At 48.6% G+C, this 25,862-nt stretch overlaps 1 protein-coding gene across 5 annotated transcripts; it reads right to left on the bottom strand.

The window, feature by feature from the left end:
- Nucleotides 1–234: 234 nt before the first annotated feature.
- On the bottom strand, nt 235–25,862 carry POU6F1 (POU class 6 homeobox 1). 5 transcript variants are annotated; one of them, XM_081129200.1, is made up of 12 exons: nt 22,290–22,646; nt 19,996–20,103; nt 17,586–17,680; nt 15,208–15,403; nt 11,079–11,200; nt 9,958–10,094; nt 9,177–9,430; nt 8,394–8,522; nt 7,572–7,775; nt 5,388–5,529; nt 4,693–4,861; nt 235–3,728 (listed from the first exon to the last, which is right to left on the bottom strand). In XM_081129200.1, exons 7-12 carry the CDS (start codon nt 9,306–9,308, stop codon nt 3,383–3,385), a joined length of 1,122 nt encoding a protein of 373 aa, XP_080985326.1. In that variant the 5' UTR covers nt 9,309–9,430; nt 9,958–10,094; nt 11,079–11,200; nt 15,208–15,403; nt 17,586–17,680; nt 19,996–20,103; nt 22,290–22,646; the 3' UTR covers nt 235–3,382. The 5 variants fall into 5 exon arrangements, with proteins under 5 accessions (XP_080985326.1, XP_080985323.1, XP_080985322.1 ...); XM_081129197.1 differs by having other exon boundaries at nt 9,958–10,183; nt 22,290–22,480; XM_081129196.1 differs by lacking the exons at nt 19,996–20,103; nt 22,290–22,646 and adding an exon at nt 25,630–25,862 and having other exon boundaries at nt 9,958–10,183.

Genomic DNA, 25,862 nt, shown 5'->3' with positions numbered 1-25,862 from the left:
GGCACATTCCCTTGACACTGTACCCCATGGAGGGGGTTTTGGCTGGAGGGCCAGGGGCAGGGCCTTCTGAAGTGGGAATCCACTGACCTTCACCCTCTTGCAATGGGATTTTCCAGGCCATGAGCTCTGACAGCAAAGGCAGCTAGCTCACTGATAACTTCCCTGGCCTCTAACATGAGTTCCCTTTTATCTCTCCCTTCTCCCAGAGGTGAAGGAGAAACAAGCAGACCAGTACAAAAGAAAAATACTGTTTATTCCACACAACTACAGCAAGTGTTTCTCCCCTCCCCAGCCCTCACTCCAGCCCTCAGCAGGTTTTGCACCATGTTGGGGACAGTCAGAACCTCACTGTCAGAGCCTGGCCTGAGACAGGAGGGGAATCTAGGCATAGGAAGGTGATCAGGTTTCCAAGGACACAAACATCAGGGACTCTCATTCCAAATTCAAGTGTGTTCCCCAATCCATTTGGCCAAATTCTTTCCCTGGACCCCACCCGGATAAAATTCCATGCATAGTGCAGGGTCAAAGGCCTTGGCTAATTCACCAGGCCACAGAAAGTTTTGGTCTTTCTTTCACTAAAAACAAAAACAAACAAAACCACAAGCAAACAGTAAAACATGTTCTGCCCTTTCTCCTGCCTTTCCAAGGCAAAGGAGCCACTGAGCTCTGGCTTTAAGTCCAGAAAGGTGCTTTCAAAGCAAATTTATATCAACTCCTTTAGAGTCTGATGCTATCAAAAACAAAACAGAAAACCCGCCTCAGGGTCATAGCTGCTTCCCCGGAGGGGGTGGGGGGGAGGTTACAGTGAGGAAGCAGGAAAGAGATCATCATAGGCTGGTAAGCTCCACTTTGGGGACATTTCTGGAAAGCCTGCGCCCTCCTGCCTGGGGAATTCAGCCTGCGAATATTCTGCCCCTGGTAATTGTTCCTCTGAAAGATCTGCCCATCCTTTCTGCAGAGGAGAAAATGGTTTAGCTCTAGCCTAGCCTTGGGAAGGCGGATTTAGATGAGGGAGGAGCAGAGAAAGCATGGCCATGCCTAATTTAGACCAGCAGCAGTTCATTATCTTTTTCCTGCCCTGACACCAGACAGATGGTGTCCTGCACAGCCACTGCCATGGACACACCCCAGATTATATGCTACTCCAAGGGTACCAGCCATGATCCACCTGGGAGATAGCATATCTGAACACAACTGTTTGAGGGTAAAAACCTGTATCTCTGTAATTCAGAGATTTTCAGATGGCGTGCCACAAGAATTTTTAACACATGCAATACCTAACTATTTAGTCAGGGGCACTGACCTCTTTTCCCTTAGACTGTCAAATAAAAAAATGACAAAAGCCAACACAATAGCCATTTGGTGTGACTGAATCAAAATTATACCTTTTTGTCAGATTGGAAAAAAACATATTTTTTGGTGTGCAAAATTTTAGTAGCGTGTGCCATGAGATGAAAAAGGTTGAAAATTGCTGCTCTAATTTATTGATGTGTAAATCACTGAATCCTTAACAAACTCTAGTACTTTAACTGGTGCTGAAAACTTATTTACAACGCCCCTCCCTTCATCTCATTGAGACTAGGTTGATAACCCTGAACTTGGGTGTGCAGCCTCCCCCTTGAAGACATTTTCTCCTGGGAAGCTGGCACAGGCAAGATGCACACCTGCTTCCTCACTCTGTCAGGTTGGTTGGTCCCAGTGCAGTGGGGTGGGAGTGTGTGTGTGGCCATTTGACACACAACTTTCTTCCCACTGGCAGGGCTACCAAGAGGGTGGCCATGCTGGTACTGCAGGGCCTAGAAGGGACAGTTGTAGGCAGGAAAGGAAACAGGATGCCAGAGGAAGCTAGGCTAGGAGATGGTTGCCAGTGACCAGCAGAATTGGAGATGTGCCCGTGCCTGACAGTCACTTCCTCGGGGTGTATCATGTGAGGGCAGCTGCTAGAGACCTGTACAGAAGTAGTGAAGAGAGCTGGTGGCTGACCCCTGTGACTTGTGGCCCTTTAGGGATGCTCTACACAGCAAGGCTGGAATCATCTAAGCAAAGCTCTTAGCGCTCTCCAGACTTCCTGGAGTCACGTGCTGAGTTCCAGGGGTTATCTGGCCACAGTGAGGCTGGGAAACTCACTGAGGAGCTCGGATGAGTCGCCAACCCACAATGTGTCATAGTTACCCTCTCTAGAGGCAAAATTCATCCTTTTCCAGGGGTATTCTTGGTTCAGTGGAGCACTGGGGAGATTACTTACACAAACACAGGGTCTAAGACTCTGGACAAAATAAGATTTCTCTTCCAGGATCCAAGGCTTAAAGCTACAAAGAAAATTAGAGTTAAGTCACTTTCCACAAGAGACCTTCCTGGGTGGGCTGCCATCAGCTCTTTCTGGATGTTGGCCTTTCCCCTAGGCCTTGTTGCCTGTTTTTTTGTTTAATTTGCCCCTTCTGAGAGGGCCAGAGTCCTGGGTTGGGAAGAATATGAGGACAAGAGAAAGAGTCAGCACTTCTTTCCTCATTTTTCTCCAAAGTGCCTGCTTGCTTGGGAAGGGGATTTTCCAGGCTGCAAGTTCTCTTAACCCACACTGTTTTGGGGGGAGATGGTCATGGTCAGATATTAGATTAAAATCTGGAAGAATGGCCTTATGTACTAAGTTCCCAACCTGCCACAGGCCCAGGTCAACTCCAGGACAGCTAGAGTTCACATGGATTACAAAAGAAAAGGTTCTGCTTTAGTGCAATTTTCCTCCAAAGGACCAGGGAGAGGTGGGAGAGGAGGTGACATGTTCTGGCCCCAGGGCTGTGGAACCTTCTGACCTCGAGGTCAAGACAGACACTGAGTCTGACCTTCTGAGCAGCACATCACACTTTTCAGAACTGTGTCTCTTGGATCCTTTCAGGGGATAGTGTGCCTGCAGAGGGGTGAGGCTGTGGTTCTACTGGACGAGCTGCCGTACCTGCCACACTTACACAGAGGAGCAAAGAAGAGAGGGTGGAAAGAGATGCCATTGAAAATAGGAGCTAATGGCCAGTCCTTAGGGGCTGCTGCAGCCCTACCCCAAAGACGGGGAGTTTCTGGTTCTCAACCAGACTTCACCCTTCAAAAACCACATTCGCAAAGTGCTTCTTTAAGTGACACCACAAATCCACTCCCTCAGCATGACCAGCCCATAGCCTGGTGCTCTCAGTGCGCCCCTCTGCCCTCCCCACGATGTGCAATATGTGGGGAACAGGAGAGAGGCAGCTGACAGGCATGCACATGGTGGAGTCTCAAGACCCAGGACAAGCACAGCCACATGTAGCAGAATGACAGGTGCTGTCACGGCCGTGGCTGCAGCCGAGTGCCAAGGGACACGTACAAAGTGCGGGAACACAGGGCTGGGGGCTGAGCCCTAAGGGATCTGAAAGACGTTCAGCTTGCTGGTGTTCTTGAGTGTCTGGCGCCGATTGCAGAACCAGACCCGCACGACCTCCCGGTCATAGTTGAGCTCCTTAGCAATCTCCGTGATTTCCTGGCCAGTAGGCAGTGGGTTCTTCTCGAAGTAGGCATTGAGAGCCACTATGGCTTGGGGGGTGAAGGAGGTGCGGCGTTTGCGTTTCTTGGATGGCTCACCTCCCACGAACTCCATCAGGTTCTGCTGGCCTTCCTGGTTCCGGAGTTCAGCTTCATTCAGCCACTTCTCCAGCACCGGCTTCAGCTTCTGGGCACTCTTGGGTGTGATATCCAGCTTCTCAAACCTGTAGGTGACCCAAGCCCAGCAAGGGACGGTGAGAGTGTCTTACTCCTCACGCCAGATGTGTCCTCAAGGGGCTGCTCCTCACCACTCCCACCAAGAACCCCCTGGCTTGATTAAGCCCAGACTTCTCAGATTGTCCTGTATCTCAGATCATAACACAGGGACCATTCCCATGGCCTCAGTTCAGTAGTGCAGTGATAACAGTAAGTCTGCTATATGAACAACCATTCTAGAACTTTCACACCCAAATAAGTGAGGTCCTTTGAGGTGTTATCTTGAGAGGCCTCCAGACACAGCAAATGGACATCATGAGTGCTGTCCTCCTCTAACTACACTCATAGCAGCATCACCAAGTCAGAGCCCACATGTGACTACAGACTTCCCAACATGACACTGAGTCTAACAGTCACTGTAGTCTATCTATGGAATTGGAAGAAAGATGAAACCTTTCGGCCATCCTTGAACCATGCACTCATTCTTGTTTGAAATCCTCTGCTACCCCTCCTATGATACTGGCACAAGAGCCAGTTTATATGCTGCACACAGAAGCCAGTTACATCACTTTAGAGTCATGCTTTATAAGACAGAGAGACGGGAGCATGATAGGGGTGATGGTGGGGTACAGTTGAGACCAAGCCAGAACTGAAGTTCCCACCTTTGTGACTCATTTCATAAGCTGTACTCCCTCCCTCTAGGATTCCTGAACAAGTTAGGGTCTTGGGTTCCCAGAAAAGGACTATGTAAATGCTCAGGATTAGAGGACAAACATCAGAGGCCCCTCAGAGGACCTGATCAGTCTTTAGCTACTCTAGGTATTCATATCTTACCCTTAAAGCTTCCTTCCTTATTTGGAAGAAGGCAGGAGCAAGGGAGTATAAAGGGGTCAGATACCGAGGGCCCTGTGAATACCTAGTGGCACCAGGCACCCGAGCAGGCCCTGACCTTGCCCAGGCAGCCTTACTCACCGGCAGATGGCTGACTGGCTGTAGGCTGGGCCTTCTGTTGCAGTCAGAGCCTGACCCACCTGGGTCTGTGTGAGGCCCAGGGACAGCCGCCGGATCTTAAAGTTCTTGGCAAACTCCCGGATCTCTTCTAAGTTGATCCCGTCCTCATCCAGACTTGGCGTATGTGGCTCTAGGCCAGAGGAAGGGATCAGGGGTGAGTTCAGAGGACAGAAAATCATCACGGCTTATCTGGCTCAGTGGCCTGGCCTGGTGCAGAATGATGAGGACACATGGCCAAAGGCCTGCACACCCTTAAGACCCTCATTAACCTCGTCCCCAAGACAAACAAGACTGGGGGGGGGGGCTGGACCAACTTGTCTAGAGGTAGAGGTTTATTTTTAAGTTCTTTCAGCTCTAACTGCTGACCTTCCCCATTCTCTCTACGCTGGCCCCAGAGCACACCTGAAGGCCACCCACATTCCTCAAATACTAGGTGAAATCCACAGGAGAGACAAGCAACGGAGAAACAGCCTCCACTATCATCATGCCTAGAATCCAGCTCCACAGGCATAATAAAGCCAGTCCCCGGCATTAAGCATCTGCCTTTCCCCTCTGGACTCCAGGAACTTGATCAAGGAGAGCAGCATCCAAAAAGGTCAGAGTGTCCAAATAAATGCCTCTCTTGTTCTCCACAACCTCCTCCAAGAGCCACTTACTAGACACCAACTGGCTGACAGTGGGCGTCTCTGAGCAGGTAATTGGGATGGGAGCAGAGGCAGATGGCTTGGCCGCTGGGGCTGGGCTGGCGATGACCACAGCAGGTGGCGGCACGGCTGGCGTAGGCTGGATGGGCTGCACCTATGAGAAGAGAGCCAACAAGCCCCTGTTGCCCACCTGCCCAGCTCAGGGGGTTGAAGTCCCTGCATGGATCAGAGACAGGGGCAAAAATGGGCATGAAGTCTACACTCCTACCTGTGCCCCATCAAAAAGCAAGACTAGAAGCTACTTATTATCACCCACCCAGTGATAATGACCTCTGAAATAAGCACAGCAACATGTCCCGCCCAGCTGGAGCCTCTATGGCCACCTGTGACACTGGCAGGTCAGAGGCTCGGGAAGGTTTAATACACTTGGTCAAAGCCCCACAAGTGTCCACCCTTGACACAACTTCTCTCAAATCTCTGCCCTCAGAGGAGAAATCTAACCTGATTTTAGAGTCTCCCAGGTCCAAACATCGATTAATAGGAAACTGTCAAATGACACCTAGGACCTCCCTACAATGAGATATTGTGCAGCCATTTAAAAGAATAAGGTATATTTCTTAAATACTGACAAGGAAAAAGCTCAGAGTCACAGTGCTAAGTGAAAAAAAAAAAAGTCAGGTGAAAAACAGGTTTATGGAATATTTGTTTTTAAAAATACATATAAATTTCCAGGGGAAACAATGGAGGTGTACTAGAAGGGATTTTTACATTTTTACACTACACATAATCTTGGAATATTTATAAAAATCATGTATCATTTATAATCAGAAGAAACTATAACTATATAAAATTAGTGTTTTTTTAAAAGCTTCCTGGAAAGTTGAAATTTCTCTAGGATGGGTCCTGTTCCCCGGGTTCTACCTCTTGGTAGCTCCCAGGTCTACTCCTTCACGCTTCTCAGCGCCTCAGCCTTAGTGCAGAGTCCCTGGTCTCTTGCTAGAGCTGTTTAAGCTGCCTCCTAACAGGCGACAAGGACTCAAGTCTCATCACAGTCCAGTCTTGCCTCTACCCAGGCGACAGCAGAAATTTTTTAAATGCACATTTAGTCAGCCATTTCCCTACTAAAAACCCTTCCATGACCCCTCACTAGCTAATAATAGTGATAACAATAAAAACACTGCTTTTCAAGTGCTTCCTGTGCACCAGACTGTTAATTGCCTAGGTGCAATCTGTCCTTCAGTCCTCACACCCTTCTTATAATCTCCATTCTACAGACAAGGCTGAGGTTATTCACAAAGCCGGCAAGCAGTGCACCACATCTAAGACCCACGGGCTCAACCCCTGGGAACTTGTTAGAAAGGGGAATTCCTGGGCCCCACTCCAGACCTCCTGAATAAGAAACTCGGGGCGGGGGGGGGGCCTGGGAACCTGCATCCCAACAAGCCCTCCAGGTGGTTCTGACACACACTCAGGTTTGAGAACCCCTGCACACTATACTTCTTGCAATTTCCTAAAGATAAAATACTCTCTCATCCAACTCATCCCTTTGGATTAGTTCAATGTCCCTTCTCTATGAAGCCTTGTTGAACTCCCCAGTCTGTTGACAGCTCCCTTCTCTGGGTCCCCTTATTACGCCCCCATCATAGTCTTTGTCAGGCTGCCTTGTACTTGTCCCCAGCGCTGGGCTACCTAAGGCTGGGAGAGCATCTCATTCATTTCTACAGCTCCAGCACCTAGAATATAGCAGGCACTCAAAAACTGCTCCTCGAATGAACAAATAAGTGAATCATCAAAGCCAGGGTACAGAGTGAGGGGTGGAGGGATGAAGGGGGAAGAGGGAGGGATGCAGAACTAACCTCCCAGGACTGTTCCAGAGGTTTGTTCACCCTGGAGCTGATCAAGTTTACTTTGACCACCTCCTCCCAGGCCTTCTTAGAATGGCATTAGCTTCTGAGGGTACATAGACAAGTTTGTGGTGTGTGTGGGTCAGGGGTCAGGGGCGGGGGGTGCTGTTTCCCTGGGCATAGCATGTGGGACTCATGTGAGCCTTCTACCCTGGACCTCCCCTCACTTTGGGGAGGTGCCCTGCTTTCCCAGGGGTTTCAGAAAATAATCTTGTCCTGCCCATAATCTGAAGAGAGGCAGCCCATGCCAGGTAGCACTGCCTGCCCCCATCCCCAACCCCAGCCCTTGTACCTCACTCTTAGCAGGGGACTCAGGCGTGCTTGGCTTCCGGATAGCCACAGGTGGAGGCAGGGGGCTGCTGGCCAGGGTTGCAATCACCTGGCCCTGGGCGTTCAACAGCAGCTGGGGGGTCACAGCCTGGACCTGCAGGCTTTGGGCTGGTGCTGGTGCTGCCACACTAGCCGAGTTCACTACCCACGGAAGCGTTCCAATAACCTGGGAGGAAATAAAGCAGGGACTCTAAGTGTGAGGGCAGTGTCCAGCTCCACCTCCAACCCAAATCCCCACACTGGCAGGGGAAGGGACTTAGACGAATCACTTAGCCCGTTGGCCTCAGTTTCCACCTCAATAAGGTGAAGGATTCACAGTCTGGGGGCTGCTTCCTCTATTCTATCTCTAGAACTGCGATGGAGCAGGAACGGGTCTGCATGTGGAGGTATACAGACCTGGATGTGAACCCCTGCTCTGCTACAGTTTAGCTGTGTGGTTTAATTTTGCTGAACCTCAGCCTTCTTCCCTGTAAAATGGGAATAAAAATCTCTACCTAATAGATCTATACTCAAAACAAAGCAAGATGATGTGAGAGAAGGCACCCAGCACAGACTGTGGCCACAAATAAAGTGGGTGTTCACCTCAACTAGACTGGGTGCCTTGAGGGCAAGGCAGTGGCTATGCCCTTGCCTGGTCTCAGGATCAGCAGAGAGCTGCCACACAGGAGATATGAACAGCAGTCTGACACCCTGTTTGAGTTTCTATGACCCTCAGCCCAAGTCCTGGTCCCCCCACCAGCTTCTCCACAGCCCCCATTCCTCAGCCCTGGCTTTAACCACTTGCCTGTCCCTGAGCATTGGTGAGGATCTGACTGCTGATCCCTGGCATGCTGGGAATGGCGTTGGCAATGACCGGAGTTGTAGTGAGGGAGCCCAGGATCTGGGTTTGTCCCCCGAGGGAAGCAGCACTGATCTGTGGGTGGAGGAAGAGCCTTGCTCAGAGGCTGAGGGGACAGAAAGAGCCCAAGGCAGGGGGAAGAGGGCTCAAGGCATTGGGGTGGGGAGGTAGGGATATGGGGCAGATATGAATGTGGGCTGCAGGCCCATGTCTACCAGCTGAATAGTATCCAGGGCTAGGGGTGCCAGGGGGTTAGCCAGGAAGGGTGAGGTCAAAGCCATGGAAGAGTAACTCTGGCTAATCTTTCAGGCCAGGCCTGGGAGGGTAGAAGTGCCAGACTGGAGCGGCTGATGTGATTCTAGTCACATCTAACAGCTCCACTGCTAAGCCAGGAGCCACACTGGACAAACGCTGGCATGGGGCTGTGAGCCTCTAGCTCCACCTTAGCGACAGCTCACAAATTTGCAATCCCCAGATATCATCCCACCCTCCAAGGCTGGTCCAGTCGTTCATGTTCTTGGCAGAGGTTGTCTGCTTGTATCTGGGATGGACAGGCTGGCAACTGCAAGGAGAAGGCTTCAGAGGGAGCCCATCTCTGCTGATGTGCTGTAAAACAGCTGTATCCTCAGGGGGCCGGTCCTCCACCTCCTTCCTCCCTGTCAGTTCCACCCTTGGCCCAAGATTAGATCCATCCCTGGTCAGCCCTGGGTGAGGGCGGCAGCAGCTTACGATTCCTGGGCTAAATGCGAAGCCTGCAGGCTGGATGGTGATCTGCGGGGGGGTGTCCACTGGCTTGGGGGTGGGGGCAGTAGCGGTGGCAGCAGTGGGCTGCGGTAGGATTGCAGGCGTGGTCTGCAGCATCGGCGGGGTCTGGAACAGCGTCTGGGGCTGAGCTGGTGGCCGGGGCTGGGCGGGCGAGGAGGCCTGTACCGGTGGGGCAGCTTGTACGGGTGCCGGGAGAGCGGTGTTCAGCACGGCCGCTGCTATGGAGCAAGGCAGAGACAGAGGTGCTCAAATGCCTAGCAGCAGCCCAGAGCAGCTCCAATCCCAAGGGATCTGGCACAAGAACGAGAGGGGCTGGGGCAGTGGGGCAGGGGGACAGGCAGCTGTGATTCCCTTGATCCTTGTAGGGGGCAGCACACGCCCACATCTCTCATCCCCCCTCCCGTGGGCCTGGAGACGCGTAGGTTCAAAACCAGAAGTTGCATCTTCTTGCAGTCCTTCTCAGGAGGCTGGTCATGGGGTGACTTCTGGCGTAGGGGGAGGGGGCGGTCTCAGACAGTTGGCTGAAGTAAGAGAGGCCTGCTGGGCCAGCATGGTGTCATGTCCTATAGTCCCGAGGTGCTGCAGCAGCTCTGTGGCTGGGTGCCTGGGACACTGGATCCAGAATCCAGGGCTGTCGCCCTGGGTGGGCTGCGGGTTCTGAGTCCAACATGGCAAGCCCGCGTGCAGGAATGGTAGTGGTAGGTGGTGGGGGGCCTGGTGCAGTCCTGGGGAGAGTTGCCGTTACCTTGGAGACTGGCTAAAGGTGGCTTGAAAATTCCCCCCGTAGGAGAAGCAGCGGTCAGTCCTGGGAGGGCAGCCACGGTTGCTGTAGGAATTGTCCACACGGCCAGCCCCTGCTGACCAGCCACTTGACCTGCAATACTGATGGGGATAAGAAGAGGTTGAGTAACTGCCCCTGCTGGAACCATAACTCCTGTCAGAACTGTGGCTAAGTTTTCCTGAGTCAAGACCTGCAAAAGCAAACAAGATTTCAAAAAGAAAAGAGAAAATAAAAAAAAAATCAACATTGACAGCGCAAACACTGGGTCTCTCAGACCCAGTTGAGCACAAACAAAGCATTCTGAGGGCAGTGGGGAAAAGGCCGAATGAGGGCGGGGAAGAGACAAGCCCTAGCCAGAGGCTCAACCTTGAGAGGGGTGACTGACCAGACTAGCCTGCCTTCAAAGCAGCAGCCCAAATCGAGGACAAGACCTGGCCCTGCTCACAGGACAGCAGAGGGTGCACAGGCCTCTTCCACTACAGACAGCTGCCCCCAGCCTTCCTTGAGCCCTTACCCACAGGACCAACGCTTTGTGGCCAGAAAGCAGGGGGCAGGAGCTGATGGAACCAAGTGGTCAAGGGCCCACAGAGGCTTCTGAGAAGCTCTGATGGAGGCTACCCTTGAGGAACACCTCAAAAATCTGTGCTTATAGGGAAAGGTCACAGGGAGCTTAGCACACCTGGAGGATCCTGGAGGCTGCTCACTGTGCTGGGCCCCCCCCCCCCCCAATAAGGACTGTCAACAATGCGTTAACTTCCAGGCATCCACTGGAAGGACTGACAGGATATTCACTCAGTCAGTCATTAGATTAACAGAACAGCCTATGGCATGAAAGAGTTAATGTAATCTCTGCAATCCTTGCTGGACCCAAGGAAATTGTCAAACAATCTACTTTTCCCAGTGAGCCTGATCTGGGGCAGGGGAGAGGCCGGGGGTGCCTAGTAGGGGACTCCCTCCCTCAAGCCACAGCCCCATCCCTGTCCTGCCTCGTGAAGTTTCCAGATCCCATGGCCACTTCATCTTGGTGGTCCCATGCCTTGCTTCTGCCCACTACTCTCTGTCCAGCTCCCAGGGGTGGCTCTTACCTGGGGGGCAGCTTGTACAGCCAGTGGCGTCAGGGTCTGCGATGCCTGAGGCTGGCTTGGGGCTTGGCTGAAGGTGGCGACAGCAGGTGCAGGACTCGAAGGGATTCCCGGGAGTGACTTTGCTTCATGTGACATTTAGAGAAAGGACAAAGAGTGAGCTTGGTGTGAGAAGAGGGGTCACCGGACTAGAATTTCCTGTCCACAGCTTCAAGTGGCAACTCTCAGCCTTACATTGTATTTCTGCATAACCCGAGGCCAATCACTGCCTTTCCCTGGCCCAGAAGGCAGCTTCCCAAATGCTACTGGTAGTGAGGCTGGAGAACCCTGTGCCAGACCTAGAATACAGGAGCTCTTCTTCCCACATTTAGATGAAGAAAATGCAGGCCTGGCTATGTTTTTCATTCCCTGGCTCTACAGAACCCTGTCACCTGTCACCTAACCAGTAAAGGGGCCTGAGGTAAACATGTCTCTGGGAGAAAAGGAGCTAGATAGAATCAACGGGAGTGGCGTCCCTTGGCTCATCCAGCAATCGGACCATTGCTCAGCCCATCTTCAGGCTACTTTTTGGATGCAGGTGCTGGCTTGGGGAAGGGGCAAGGATTCTGCAGGGTGAAGTCCTTGAAATGACAGTCCCTGAGAACTGGGCATGTCTTTGTCACACTCAGGGTCACAGCGGCTCTCCAGGCCAGGTAGCTTTTCTCTGCCAGCCCCTGAGGTCTGAAGTCTGAGAAGCAGCTTCAGTGAGCGTCTAAAGGAACTTCCTGTGAACCAAAGCTTTTCATCCAGATTATAGCTTCCTCTTGCTGCCTAGGTTTGTCAGGTATTGGGGATCCCCACCAGGTAGCCTCTTCAAAGCCACACAATGAGGAAAAGGGTTATTATATATATATATTTATATATGGCGAGACATTAAAAGGAGCCTAGGTATTGGGTGATGGGTATTAGACCATATCAGTGGCCTCTTAACACTGGCTGGGCATGGATTTCCAGGCCTTAACCTAGGCTTACTGAATTAGAATGTCTGGGAGTGGAGGCCAGTAACCTCTCTTCTCTTTTTTTTTAAAAATTTTTTTAATGTTTCAATTATAGTTGACAATCAATACTATTAATTTCAAGTGTACATCACAGTGATTAAGACATTTATATAACTTATAAAGTGATCACCCCTAGAAGTCTAATACCCCTCTGATGTCATACACAATTATTACAATATTATTGACTACATTCCCTATGCTGTATTTTACATCCCCGTGATTGTTTTCATAACTGGCAATTTACACTTCTTAATCTTTTAAAGCTCCCTTTCAATACAGCACACAGCCACAGTGGGAACCACGGAATTAGATAACCCAGCCCTGCACTCCCCAGCCCATGTTTTAATCTGGAAAGGCACCGGCCTTACTCAGGACTGTATTGCTCATAGTACATAAGAAAGAAACTCAGGCTGTTTAAGGAATTAAAGAGATAAGCAAGCAGCAACAAAAGCCTTATAAAATACTAAGTGAAAACAAAATGGCAAATTTAACTCCACTGCAGAGGGGAGATGCATTTCCAACTACTGAAAAAAATATCAGTGAAGAAAATAATCCAGCCCAGCTGGTGTGGCTCAGCGGTTGAACATCGACCTAGGATCCAGGAGATGGCGGTTGGATTCCCAGTCAGGGCACATGCCCATGTGGTGGGCTCGAGGCAGGGGGTGTGCAGGAGGCAGCCGATCAATGACTTCAATGACTCTCATCATTGATGTTTCTCTCTCTCTCTCTGAAATCAATAATGAAAAATAAAAAAAGAATAATCCAAACCTAGGAAAATTTAAAAAATATTTTGCCTGACAAATATAATGAATTATAAAAAGGAAAGTGAAAAGTAGGAATATGATAAACACAAATGATAAAAGCTTACCATCCAGAGAAATGAAATATTCATTTTATTAGAATATATTTCCAAAGTAGGACCAAGGGGTCCAAGGGTTTGCACACATTTAGGGCTTTTGTCACCTCCTGCTAGACTGCTTTTCAGAGAGACTAAACCAATTCACAGAAACATCAACAATGTACCTGTTTCTCCACTGCATCATCCAGTTTAGCGCTTATCACTGCTGATTTTTCTGGCTTAACAGGCCTGTAGTACCTCATAGCCAATTACTTTTTCTCTCATTGATAGGAAGAGTTTGTATTTTTTTCATGTGATGACTTCTTCCTATACAAATAATTGATTTCTCTTCAAAAAGAATTTGAGTGGACTATATATACCTCAAAGAAAACATTTTTTCAAAGGACCAGTTCAAAGACATTCAAAGCAGCACTGGTTATGACAATAAAAAACCAGACAGTCTGGCAATAGCCCAAACCAGAACAAGTTTGTGAATCTAAGTCAGTAAAGGAAAAGTGTATCTGAAATAATACGATGGTGTCATACTACACAGTCTACCCTCAGTGGTCACAACTATAAACATATGTATGTGTCACAGGACTGGGTAGTAATTTAGAGTGCCATAAATTACTAGATTTTTTTTCACCCTGAAAAAGTTTCCTATTACTTTGTTTTAAGAAGAAATGCTTCTTGATACTGCATATCTAGAAAGGTCCCATTAAGGCCACAGTCTAAGCTGGAAGTTTCTCAGCAGGCACCATCAAAATACCTCCCTTATCTGCTTGACAATGATTAAAATTCCTTTATAGAGAAAAATTTCGTGAAAGGCTGAAGTGTAGGAACCTCCGGAATAAGATGCACCCGACCACAAACACTCATGCTAAGGTGCAGATAATTGACTTAGGATCTGCGTCTGAGAGCAGGCCTGGATAAGGAGCAGAATGAAGGCACCAGAGGAAATGAGATACAGGATATCATTACGGGGTAAAAAGGGAAGTCAAGGCACTGTGGATAAACCTGGGACTCCTCCCAACTTTTCTGAAAAGGGCCTCCAGCCCCACAATGGAAAGGGGTGGGAAAGATGGCTGAGACAAAAAACAGTTGTCTTCCTTGCCTGATCTCTAGGGCACTGGCCCACAGGAACAAGGGGAAATGCCCCATCCTGGCCTCGATGTGGAAGCAGAACATTTCCAGGCAAGGGGGAGATGGTCATGTCTCCTGTCATTTCTTTATTCAAAAGGGAGGGAAATAAGTCAAGTTACAAGGGTCCCAAATGAATCTACACACTAATTTGCAGGTAGAGCAAAGGATGTGAGGTCTTGAGGTTTCTTTGTTAAGTAGTTGCTGTTTCCCTGAAGCCTGTCTATGCTCATTGGCTGTCTTCTTGGCTCCCCCTCTTAGCCTACTCCAACCAGCCCAGATCTCCAATCTAGGGAAGGGAAGATAAGCAGAAGACAAGAAGAGATGAATCCTGGTGTTCTGGGGAAACTGACAAGGGAGGCCTCAAGCCTCTGGCAAAAAGAGACGTCTGTTCTGCAAGGTGTTAATGAGGAAAGTCCATGAAATGGTGCCCTGTGGCCAGAGAGCAGTGCCTGTACCAGCCCCAGCCTCTAGAACAGCCCCACTGCAGATAATGAGGGGAGACAGTGTGGGAGGATCAGCCATATCCATTTCTGTGTAGGAGAATCAACCTCACGCCTTCAAGTCATCTTTGGAGGGCAGCAAGCAGAAATAAGTCCACCAAGCTTGACTCAACACAAGCCCAGCTGGGACTAAGAAGCTGGAATTCTGCAAGGTCATACCTAACCTACACCATTAGTCCAAAGTACGTAAGATGCACTCCCATCCCCAGTTTCTGGGATCTCCCGGCTTTACCACAGCAGGTACTGAGTCGGAAGGGCTGTGATCCTAAAGATCTAGTTCTCTCTGCCTGAGGGTCTGGTTTAGACCTAGGAGCCCTCTCTGAGGTTTATTCAATCCCCTCAGCTGAGCCCTGCCACTCTCCACCCCCTCACCCTGACCCATCCCAGTTTAGGCCTGGAAGTGACTGAAACCAGAACTAAAGTTCCAGGGACAAGAAGTACAGGACAGCCCTAGCAGCTGACCAGAAGTACAGGCCATAGCCAGAGGCTGTCCAGTGGACAGGAAGACAAGATCCAAAAGCCACCTAGGCCTCAAGGACTTGTGCTGGCTCCCCAGGGAACCACAGAGAGGGACCCAGGTGGAACAATGCCAGATGGGGCCAATGGCCTCGTACCAGTTGCGTCTGCAGAGGAGTCTGGGTTGTCTGGCCCAGCTTCACCAGCAGGTTCACCGGCTTCAGCAGGGCCTCCGCTCTGGGAGCCCTCGGTGGCCACACCTTCCAGTCCTTTGCCCTCCTCCTCAGCAGGGATCTGGGCATCCACTCCAACTTCCAGCACACGGATGGTCTCATGGCCTGACATCACGATGACCTGCAAACAGAGGACAGGGGACACTGCTGGAGGAGGGGCTGATTTAGACCCCCCTAGGGACCAAAGCTTTGGGTATGAGGGGAACAGAGGAAGGGCACCTGAGGAGGCGGACTTCCTGTCCTGAGCACTGTGTGCTCTGTGAGAATTCCAGAACCTGGGGGAGGCTGCAGCTCCCTGATTCCAAAGAAGGGGCAGCTAGGGCAAATTAGCCCTGGGGACAGGGGGCAGGGCCTGACACAAGCTGGAAAAAGTCCCCCAGAGCCAAACCGCTTGAGGATATTTCTATTTGCTCCCTTTTGTGGACTTGGTTCAGGGAGTGGTAAAAGGTCTATTCCACAGCCTTCCAAGGATGTCCTCTCGGCTGCTAGGATATTGGTGTGTGGCTATGAGGGCTCCCAACACATTATCCAAAGCTTAAGCTGGGCCAAGAAGCAAATCCTGTTTGACGTCCCTTGAAACCTTACAAAAGTTCCCTCAAAGATAAAGCAGTGGAAAACAAATGCTCCACATGTTGAGTAACTTTCTCAGCTCGTGATTCCTTTACTTCCAAAACTCTGGGGTAAAGGGCAAGATTTCCCTGCAAGCTAACTTCCTGAATCCTGAAGACGTAGCCTCTCACCCCACCCCCCTGGACTGGGGTTTGTATACCCTGTGGGCCTGTGGCTACAGTTGTGCCATCTGCTGTGGGCTGTTCTGACCTTGAAGGGGACCTCCATGCCTCAGCAATGCAGGAGGCCCCTGGGCCTCCTCAGAACACGATCTTCTTCCCCTGGTCATACAACCAGAACTCAGATTTTTAACTCTGGCACCAAAATGCTTCCAACTGGGCCATTCAAAAGTCAGGGACACTCTGTACATTGAAAAGCTCTGTGTCCAGCCTCCCCTGCTTTTGGCCTGTGCCTGAAGCCACTCCCATAACACAGTCCTTAAGCCTGAAAATTGGATCCAGCCAGAGATTCTGCTGGAAAAAGTGACAATGTGACCCATCAGGGGAGTTGGAGTGAAATAACCCCCCCAAGGCAGTTGCCTTTCTGACTCAAACTTGCCCTATGAAGGACTTCACTCCAATTAACATTTTAAGAGTTGTTAATCTTTTTTCTCCTTTTAAAAATTACATAAGTGCCCTGGCCCATGTGGCTCAGTTGGTTGAGCGTCATCCCATGCACCGAAAGGTCACAGGTTTGCCCAGCCGGGCGTGGCTCAGCGGTTGAGCGTCGACCTAGGATCCAGGCAATCAGGGTTCGGTTCCCGATCAGGGCACATGCCCGGGTTGCGGGCTGCAGCCGATCAATGACTCTCTCATCATTGATGTTTCTGTCTCTCTCTCTCCCTCTCCCTTCCTCTCTCTGAAATCAATAAAGATATATTAAAAAAGAAAGAAGAAAAAAAAAAGAAAAGTCACAGGTTTGATTCCTGGTAAGGGCACATACCCAGGTTAAGGGTTGAATCCCCAGTCAGGGTGCATGTGGGAGGCAATCAATCAATGTCTCTCTCTCACATCGATGTTTCTCTCTCTCTCTCTCTCTCTCTCTCTCTCTCTCTCTCTCTCCCCCTCTTCCTTTCTCTTTCTCTAAAACAAAACAAAGCAAAATTAGTAAAAAAAATTTTTTAAAATTACATAAGTAATAAATGGTCATTGCAGAAAAATTAGAAAATATATATAAGCAAGAAGAAAAAATTAAGAGCAAATTACCCAATGTCCAAATCTTTCCCCATGTAAGCTTATACATATTTGTACATTTTAATTTCTCTTTTTAAAGTCACAGCTTAAATTCTCAAACTCAGCCCCAGAGAAATCCTAGCTAGCAACTACACCTGGACAGGTGAGGTGACCATGAACTTTGGTAAAAAACAGACAACTGGCCCAGCTGGTGTTGCTCAGTGGCTGAGCATCGGCCTATGAACCAGCAGGTCACAGTTCTATTCCTGGTCAGGGCACATGCCGGGGTTGGGGGCTCCATCCCCAGCAGGGGGCATGTAGGAGGCAGCCGATCAATGACTCTCTCATCATTGATGCTTCTATCTCTCTCCCTTCCTCTCTCTGAAGTCAATAAAAGCATATTTTAAAAAGAAAAGAAAAGAAAGAAACAGAAAATGAGAGGCTCTATGGGGTCTTCCTACTTTCCCACACCACTTGGTCCCTCACCCTCACTCTCCCACCTCTTCCTGCCCCAGAAGATACCTGCTCATTGACAGTCAGAGATGACTCTGGGCCAGCTCCTGGATCCATGGTCGCCTGTCAGGGTGGGGTGGCGGCAGGCCCACACTTAGCACATCCTGTGGGGTGAAATGGGATGGGAAAAGCAAAGGTTGATATGACACAGTAGTACAATTTCCATATCATCTCAAAAAGTCAGAAGTAGAATGGGAGGAAGAGAGAGAAGCTAAGTTCTTTCAAATATTTGCAGATGAAAAGGATTCTAAGGACTTTACAGTGTCTTGTTTCCTAAAGCATCCCAGGAGAACCTACACTCAGGAGAAACGGGGGGGGGGGGGGGGAGGATGGAAAGAGGAAGAACCAGGGTGACAAGAGGAGGCCAGGCATTGTCCCTGGGTACTCTCCCATCCATTGGGAGAGAGAAGACTCAGCGGAACCCAAGGTAACTCTGATCCAGACACTCAGAACCTCAGACCTGGATAAGGAGCACTCTGGGTGTCAGAGTACTTCTCAGGGAAGGAGTCTGAGCAGACTTCCTGGAAGAGATGGTAAAAATAGGAATAAATTAAAACATTAGTTGCCCGGCCGGGCGTGGCTCAGTGGTTGAGCGTCGACCTAGGATCCAGGCGATCAGGGTTCGATTCCCAGTCAGGGCACATGCCCGGGTTGCGGGCTGCAGCCGATCAATGACTCTCTCATCATTGATGTTTCTATCTCCCTCTCTCCCTCTCCTTTCCTCTCTCTGAAATCAATAAAGACATATTTTGAAAACCCTCAAAAACAAACCAAAAAAACATTAGTCTCGACCTGCCGGTGTGGCTCAGTAGATTGAGCATCAATGTCCCATGCACCAAGAGGTCACCAGTTAGATTCCTGGTCAGGGCACATGCCCAGATTGTGGGCTCAATCCTCAGTAAGGGGCATGCAGGAGGCAGCCAACTGATGTTTCTGTCTCTCCCTCTCCCTTCCTCTCTCTCTAAAAAATTAATAAAAACATATTTAAAACAAAAACAAACAAAAAAATCACATTAGTCTCAAACTGTAATATGCATGATCATCACTGGAACACTTATTAAAAAACACAGACTCCCAGATTCACCCAGAACAATCCCCAGACTATGATCCAGCAGGTGGGCCCCACAGAATCAGCTCTCAGGTAATCTTGTGGCAGTGGCCCAAGGACCATACTAGCCTTTCACACTGGAGGCAGGACAACATCCCAGATGGTAGAACAGCCTGCCAAATGCAGTGAGGAGTGGGAGAAGCCCTTGTAAGAATAAGTTTTCTGGCTGAAGCCACACACCATACAGTCATAAGAAATAAAGGTAATAAAGGGGACAAATAGGTTTGGACACTTATATAGAAAAGGTGGCAATTAACATTTGAGTGCCTACTGTGCAAAGCATTTTATGTAACTAATTCATGTATTACTTGTGCCAGCTGGGGGCTGGGGGAATTATTATCACCATATAGATGAGGAAACTAAGCTCAGAGAAGGGTTCTGGATCCTTCATCTTTCCCTTCTTCCTCTTTCATCCCTGAATCATTTGTTTGTTTTACTTTTTTGAGTGTTTTTATTGAGTGAGACAAAATCCACATAACATAAAATTCATCATTTTAAAATGTACAACTCAGCCCAGCTGGGCCTGGCTCAGTGGTTGAGCATCGATCGACCTAGGACCCAGGAGATCGAGGTTCGATTCTTGGCCCGGGGTTGCAGGCTGGATCCCCAGTAGGGGGTGTGCAGCAAGCAGCTGATCAATGACTCTCTCAGCATTGATGTTTCTATCTCTCTCTCTCCCTCTCCCTCCCTCTTCCTGAAATCAATAAAGATATATATATACGTGTGTGTGTGTGTGTATATATATATATTTAAATGTATCTTTATTGATTTCAGAGAGGGGAAAGGAGGGGGGAGAGAGAGAGACAGAAACATCAATGATGAGAGAGTCGTTGATCGGCTGCCTAGCCCGCAACCAGGGCATGTGCCCTCACCAGGAATCGAACCCCGATCTCCTGGATCCTAGGTCGATGCTCAACCACTGAGCCACGCAGATATATTTTTAAAAAATTAAAAAATAAAATGTACAACTCAGTAGATGTTAACACATTCACAGTGTTGTGCAGCCATTATCACTATTTAGTTCTGGAACATTTTCATCAATGCATGTGAATCTCAATCACTTGATACTGGGTCATGCAGTCATCTCCAAATGATTTTTGTGAATCAGAATGTTTAAAAACAAGAATTTAAAAAAAAAAAATTGAAGAAAAAGAAAAAATAATAAGAAGAAGAAGAAGAAAAAAAAGAAAAAGAATAAAAACAAGAATTAAATAAAGAAAAAACAAAATTGGTGAAGCAGATTCGGGAGAAAGAAGACCTTCTTCAGAGGCTAAATCTACAATAGTCAAAATGGATAGATCAGAGAATGACCTGTCTCAGTTATGGTTGCTGATAAAGAAGGGGAGAAGTTGTAGCTAGGTCTGAGGAGGACAGGAAACTCAGCTTCACTCAGGCCACTAGGGTTGATCAATTGTTACACTATAACAGAAACGAAGAAAAATTTATAGGTGTTCAAATCACATAAACTAATTACTAAAATTCTACGCCACACAAAAAATACATTATATTTTTTGCCCATCTGACAAAGTATAATTTTGATCCTTTCACATTAGACAGCTGTTGTGTTGGATGTTGTTATTTATTTGACAATCTCAGAAAAAAGAGGTCAGTGCCCTTGACTAAACAGTCAGGTAGTACGTGTTTTAAAAATTCTTGTAGCATACCGTTTGAAAATCTCTGGTTTAGAGAAAGGTATCCTGATGATCAATTTAGGGCACTCTGTTATATAAACCAAGTTCTAAAATGAAAATTTAGTATTTTGAATAAATGTGTCAAAGGAAAAAACATTTAAAGAAATATTTTAAAAATTCAAATAATGACTAAAAAATAATTTGGACAATTCTGGTTAAAGCTGGGAGGGTTAGCTAGAGTCCACCCAGAGCCCCCTCCTTTGCCTTCTTTCTCCAGTGATTTGAGTTTGAAAAACACCCGAAGCAAACCTTGCAGGGCACCTGGCTTGGCTAACAGATGGCTCACTTATCCCTGGCTTCCTCGTGCTAAGATCTAAAAATGCAGGCAACCTCGGGGAGGGGAGAACAAACTGCATGGTACTGAGGCATTTGCCTACCACCTAAAACTCACAAGGTCAAGGACTATGCAGGACTTTCAGTGGAGAGGACTGAGATGAGTTAGAGGACCTGGTTCTACTTATCTGTCCTTTAGGAACTGCTTTTGGCTTAGGACAACATTCCAAGACACCCAAAGGAGCACTGGGAAATCCCAACCAAATCAGAACCCCCTAAAATAGCCTGAGCTCATATTAGAAAAAGTCCTGAAAAGCTTTATCCTTCATTAATTGAACAAATATTTTAGTGGCTACTATGTGCTGGGTGTTGGGGACACAATAGGGGAAAAACACATTCCCCAGCTCTGTCAAGAAGCCTACAGTCTAGTGGCTCTCCCTCCCCAGAGCACACCTGGGCCTTTCCCCTCGCTCTTTTCCTCCAGACACGTTCCAGACACGTTACCTTACTCTCTCTTAAGCTCCAAGGGTCCTTCTTTTGACTCTGTAACTTGCCTCCTAAGCCCATTCCTTCTACAACTCACTTCTACCTCTGTAACTTTCTAAATAAACTTTCTCTTATTTAAAAAAGAAAGGAAGAAGCCCTGGCTGGGTGTGGCTCAGCTGGCTGGCGCTCTCCTGTGCATCAAAAGGTTGTGGGTTCGATTCCTGGTAGGGGGCGTGTGGGAGGCGGCCAATCGATGTTTTGCTCTCACATCAATGTTTCTCTCTCACTCTCCCTTCTCTCTCTAAAAAACAAACAAAAACAACAACAAAACAAAAAATCTTAAAAGAAAAAAGAAGAAGTCTACAGTCTAATATGGGAGTCAGGGCAATAAAAAGATAACTATAATACTGTATGTTTTGGTGTCAGGGTAGATGGATACGAGTGGTAGCGGATGCACAGACAGGATACCCAATGAAGTTTGTGTGGTCCCTTTGCCCCTGTTCTAGAGTGGCATGTGCTTCAGACATGAAATTTTATGTGTGAAGAGTCTTGTGCCAAGTAGAGGAAAACAGAACTTAATTCAGACTCATTTCTGTGGTTTTACTCACTCCCTTAACACTTAATGTGGTTGAGGTTTTCAAGGTGTAAAACACCTTCTCACTACCCAGTCGTTTTTGGGGGGTGGAGGTACTCTGAATGAAGTCAGGTGAGCCCAAGGAATGGCTGCTTGAGCTGAAATTAGTTTTACTGGTATTCAATTGGTATAAAGTCACTTTTTTTTTTTTTTAAGGGAAATTACCTTTTACATTTTTTTAAATCTTTTCTCAACTGACATTTATTTATTTATTATATATTTTTATTGATTTCAGAAAGAGGACGGGAGAGAGAGATAGAAACATCAATGATGAGAGAGTCATTGATCAGCTGCCTCCTGCACGCCCCCGACTGGGGACCAAGCCCGCAACCCGGGCATGTGCCCCGACTGGGGATTGAACCTCGATCTCCTGGATCCTAGGTCAACCCTCAATCACTGAGCCACGCCCACCTGGGGAACCTTTCACATTTTTGATATAATTCTCACAGGCTAGGCTGTTTGTAGACATCAGCATCTTCAGCTCTACATCACTTTTATATTTAAATTGTGCACCCACTTACCTTCTGCAGAGTTGCCATTCAAGTAGACCACAAGGCCAGGAAGCAGGAGAATAGGTATAGACTGGTAGCTGGAGCTGAGCTGAACAGGGCAGACAATCCACTCTTTCCCTCCTCCCCAGTCTGACAACCACCAAATCTAAATCTTGTTTGGACCTCACCTGGGAACTTTAGACTCACACATCCAACGGCCTACTGATTGCTCATATCATCTCATACTCAACAAGTTTAAAACCAAACTCCTGATTTCCATCCCAATCTGTTCCACCTGCATGCAGCTTTATCATTCCAGATGCTCAGGCCAAAAACCTTGCCATCATCTTTGCCTTCTCTCTTCTCTCATGTCTACTCCTTCAGCAAATCCTGTTGGCTCTCCCTTCTAATAAGCCCAGAAACCCCCCACTTCTTATCATAATGATCCTGGTCCACACAGCTTTAGGACCTAGTGTGAAGAAACACCACATGCCCTTCTGCACACAAGTATTACTTGCCCTGCTCTTAAATCTTCAGACTCCAGGCAGGCTGCTACCTCTTTCAAGTTGTCACTGCCTGATGGGCTTTCTGTACGTCCTCCTACCCTTCTCCATTTCTGGCCCCAGGACACAGATTTCCCCTCCCACCTACTGAAAAAGAATCATCATTAATTGGGACCCAGGCCCTTTACACATAGTATTACAGTAAGGATCCGCTCAGCTTTGATATTTACTAGCTGTGGGAATTGGGACAGATGATTTAAGTGCCTTGGTTTCTTCATCTGTAAAAATGAGAGTAGTAGCTTTGGCGAGTGTGGCTCAGTTGGTTGGGCATCATCTCATGTACCAAAAGGTTGGGGTTTGATTCTCAGTCAGGGCACATGCCCAGGTTTCGGAGCTTAACCTCAATAGGGGGCGTGCAGGAGGCAGCTGATCCATGTTCCCCTTCCACATGGATGTTTCTCCCTTTCTCCCTTCCTTTCCCTCTAAAAATCAATTAAAAAAATTTTTTTAAATGAGGAGAAAAAAATGAGAGTAATAGCACCTACTTCAGAGGGTTATTATGAGGATTGAATAAATTAATGCATGTTAAAAATTTAGATCAATGCCCAGAACATAAGTGCTCAGAAAAATTTACATACATTGGTCCTGGGTACCATTCCCTTTGTGGCCTCACTGACCCTCATTTTGACACAGAAAGAGTTTGGGGTTTAAAGGCAGAAGACCCAAGTTGAGTACTGCTTCTGCCTCAGATAACCCCCTCTAAGCCTCAGTTTCCTTATCTGTAAAATGGAGCTAAATTACAATACCCATCTCATGGATTATTGTGAGGATTAAATTGATAACATTTATGTAAGGCCCTTAGAACAGGGCCCGACACACAGCAAACAATATGTAATTGTTATTGCTATTATTATTTTTAAAATATATCTTTATTAATTTCAGCAAGAGGAAGGGAGAGGGAGATAGAAACATCAATGATGAGAGAGTCATTGATTGGCCACCTCCTGCACGCCTCCTACTGGGGATCAAGCAAGCAACCTTGGCATGTGCCCTGACCTGGAATTGAACCTCCATCTCCTGGATCATAGGTTGACACTCAACTGCTAAGCCATGACGGCCAGGCTACTGCTATATTTTTAATTGAAGTAAAGCATGCATATAAAATATTTTAATCGTAAAGTGTTATAAAAAATGTAAAAGATTACTGTCATGAGTTTCTTGGGGAGGAGGCTATGATCTAATCCTGTGTTCCCTAATAATGCAGAGAACCCTTAGAGAAGCAAATTTTTTCTCTCACTTTTTCTTAATTGCCAAGTAGTACCTCCAACAGAAGAAACAGGCCCGTCTCACACACACATCACATGATATTATCTTGTTTAAGATCTGCCTGTCCAGCCCTAGCAGGTTTGGCTCAGTGGTTAGAGTGTCAGCCTGCGGACTGAAGGGTCCCAGTTCAATTCTGGCCAAGGGCATGTACCTCGGTTGCGGGCTCAATCCCAGGCCCCAGTCAGGGCATGTGAGGGAGGCAACCAATCCATGTGTCTCTATCACATCCATGTTCCCCTCTCTCTCCCCCCCTTCCACTTTCTCTGAAAAGCAATGGAAAAATATCCTTGGGTGAGGATCAATACGAAGGAGAAGAAAGACCTGCCTGTCCCCCAAACTGAAACGAAAACTCCATGACAGAGAAAGTTCTATCTGTATTGTTCAGAGTGTGGTACATACTAGGTATTTTTGTTGGAGCAGTGAACAAATGAATGAAGTTCTACTGCAGATACGCAAAGAAGTACCAGCGAGGTCACAGAAATATCACCCTGAGCACCAGTACTTCAACCAAAATGGAATACTATATGGAATTATTCCTCAGAAGGCCCTGCTTGTCAATGTTGGCTGCCTTAGGCTACCAAGACAAGGGGAGGAGAGATAAATATCTATGAACAATCGAAGACTAGCCTCTACTTTTGGAACAAGGGCTCAGAAACAGCAAATGAAGCTAAAATCTCTGCAAAGAACTTCTTTCATTAGCCCAGGAAGGCTTCCTGACCACATCTGAGATCCCCTGCCCAGCAGCTGAGGCTATTCTGTGCAGGTTTTAAGCTTCCAATCACAGCTGAGTGAGGGATCTCAATGCTAAAGTGGAGCTTTACTAGGCATCTTGAGGCTCCCTTGGACTTGCCAGGTGAGAATGCCCAGGGAACACATATTGGGCCCCTTATTGTGACGATTTATTAATAATAATATTGTTATTAAATATTTATGAAGCACTCTTGCTCTGCTCGATGGTGGCCCTCCCACCACTCCCTCGCCCTTCCAGCGACGCCGGGTCCCTAACCCTGAGTCCCACCAGTCCTCCCGGCCTATTGTGATCGGGGAGAATTGTGACAGGTCGCCCTGGCCGCCTCAGCAGACCTTAACCGCCGGGAACCCAGGCGTCTGGGTCCCCCCGGGGGCGAGAATCCGCTCCTGGTAGCCACAGGGTCTTGTGCATAGAATGTTCTCTATGGTCTGTACCCAACCTGGGCTCTAGGGGCAGAAACCGGGAGGGGCCAGATGCAAGCTCCCTACGGGGTCCACCTGGCGGCCGCCCCCTCCCTCCCCTCCCGGGGTCCCCGGCGGCGGGCGGACGGGCGAGGGCGCGGCCCTCCGGCTCTCCGGCCCCAGGCGGAGGCGGCTGCCCCGCTCCCGGGGCTCCCCGCCGCCCGGCCCAGCATCCAGGCGCCCCGGCCCCAGGCGTTTTTTCTCTTTATCATAAATATATAAATTATGCTAATTACGGGCATTGCATATTAACCAAACCCGAAACCTCCCCTGCCCGGCCCCCTCCCCCTCCGTGCAAACCCCTCCCCGCCCCAGACCCCGCTACTTACCCGAGCCCAAGACCGAGCCGCCTCCGTCCTGGGTGCCCGGCGGCCGCGGATTAGAGATTCATCTCACAGCCCGGGCCGGGGGGTCGGGGGCCGGGGCCGGGGCCGGGGCGGCCGCCGCCGGCAGACAAAGGAGCCAGTGCGGCTTGGCTGGGCTCGGCTCGGCCCGGGAACCGGTCGGCACCGCCGCCCCCGGGCCCCCAGCCCGGGATGGGCAGAGCCGAAGGGGACTCCGC

This window comes from Miniopterus schreibersii (genome assembly GCF_964146895.1).
Source record: "Miniopterus schreibersii genome assembly, chromosome: 2".
Taxonomy (NCBI): domain Eukaryota; kingdom Metazoa; phylum Chordata; class Mammalia; order Chiroptera; family Miniopteridae; genus Miniopterus; species Miniopterus schreibersii.
The sequence above is the reverse complement of the archived record's forward strand: the minus strand, read 5'-3'. Positions and strand labels throughout refer to the sequence as shown.

Coding starts and splice junctions, on each gene's coding strand:
- POU6F1 (XM_081129196.1), bottom strand. CDS start 17,633: ATGGATCCAGGAGCTGGCCCAGAGTCATCTCTGACTGTCAATGAGCAG. Junction 11,201..15,207: donor CTCCTCTGCAGACGCAACTG/GTACGAGGCCAT, acceptor TGTCACATGAAG/CAAAGTCACTCCCGGGAATC. Junction 5,530..7,571: donor AGTCCCCTGCTAAGAGTGAG/GTACAAGGGCTG, acceptor CTCTTCTCATAG/GTGCAGCCCATCCAGCCTAC.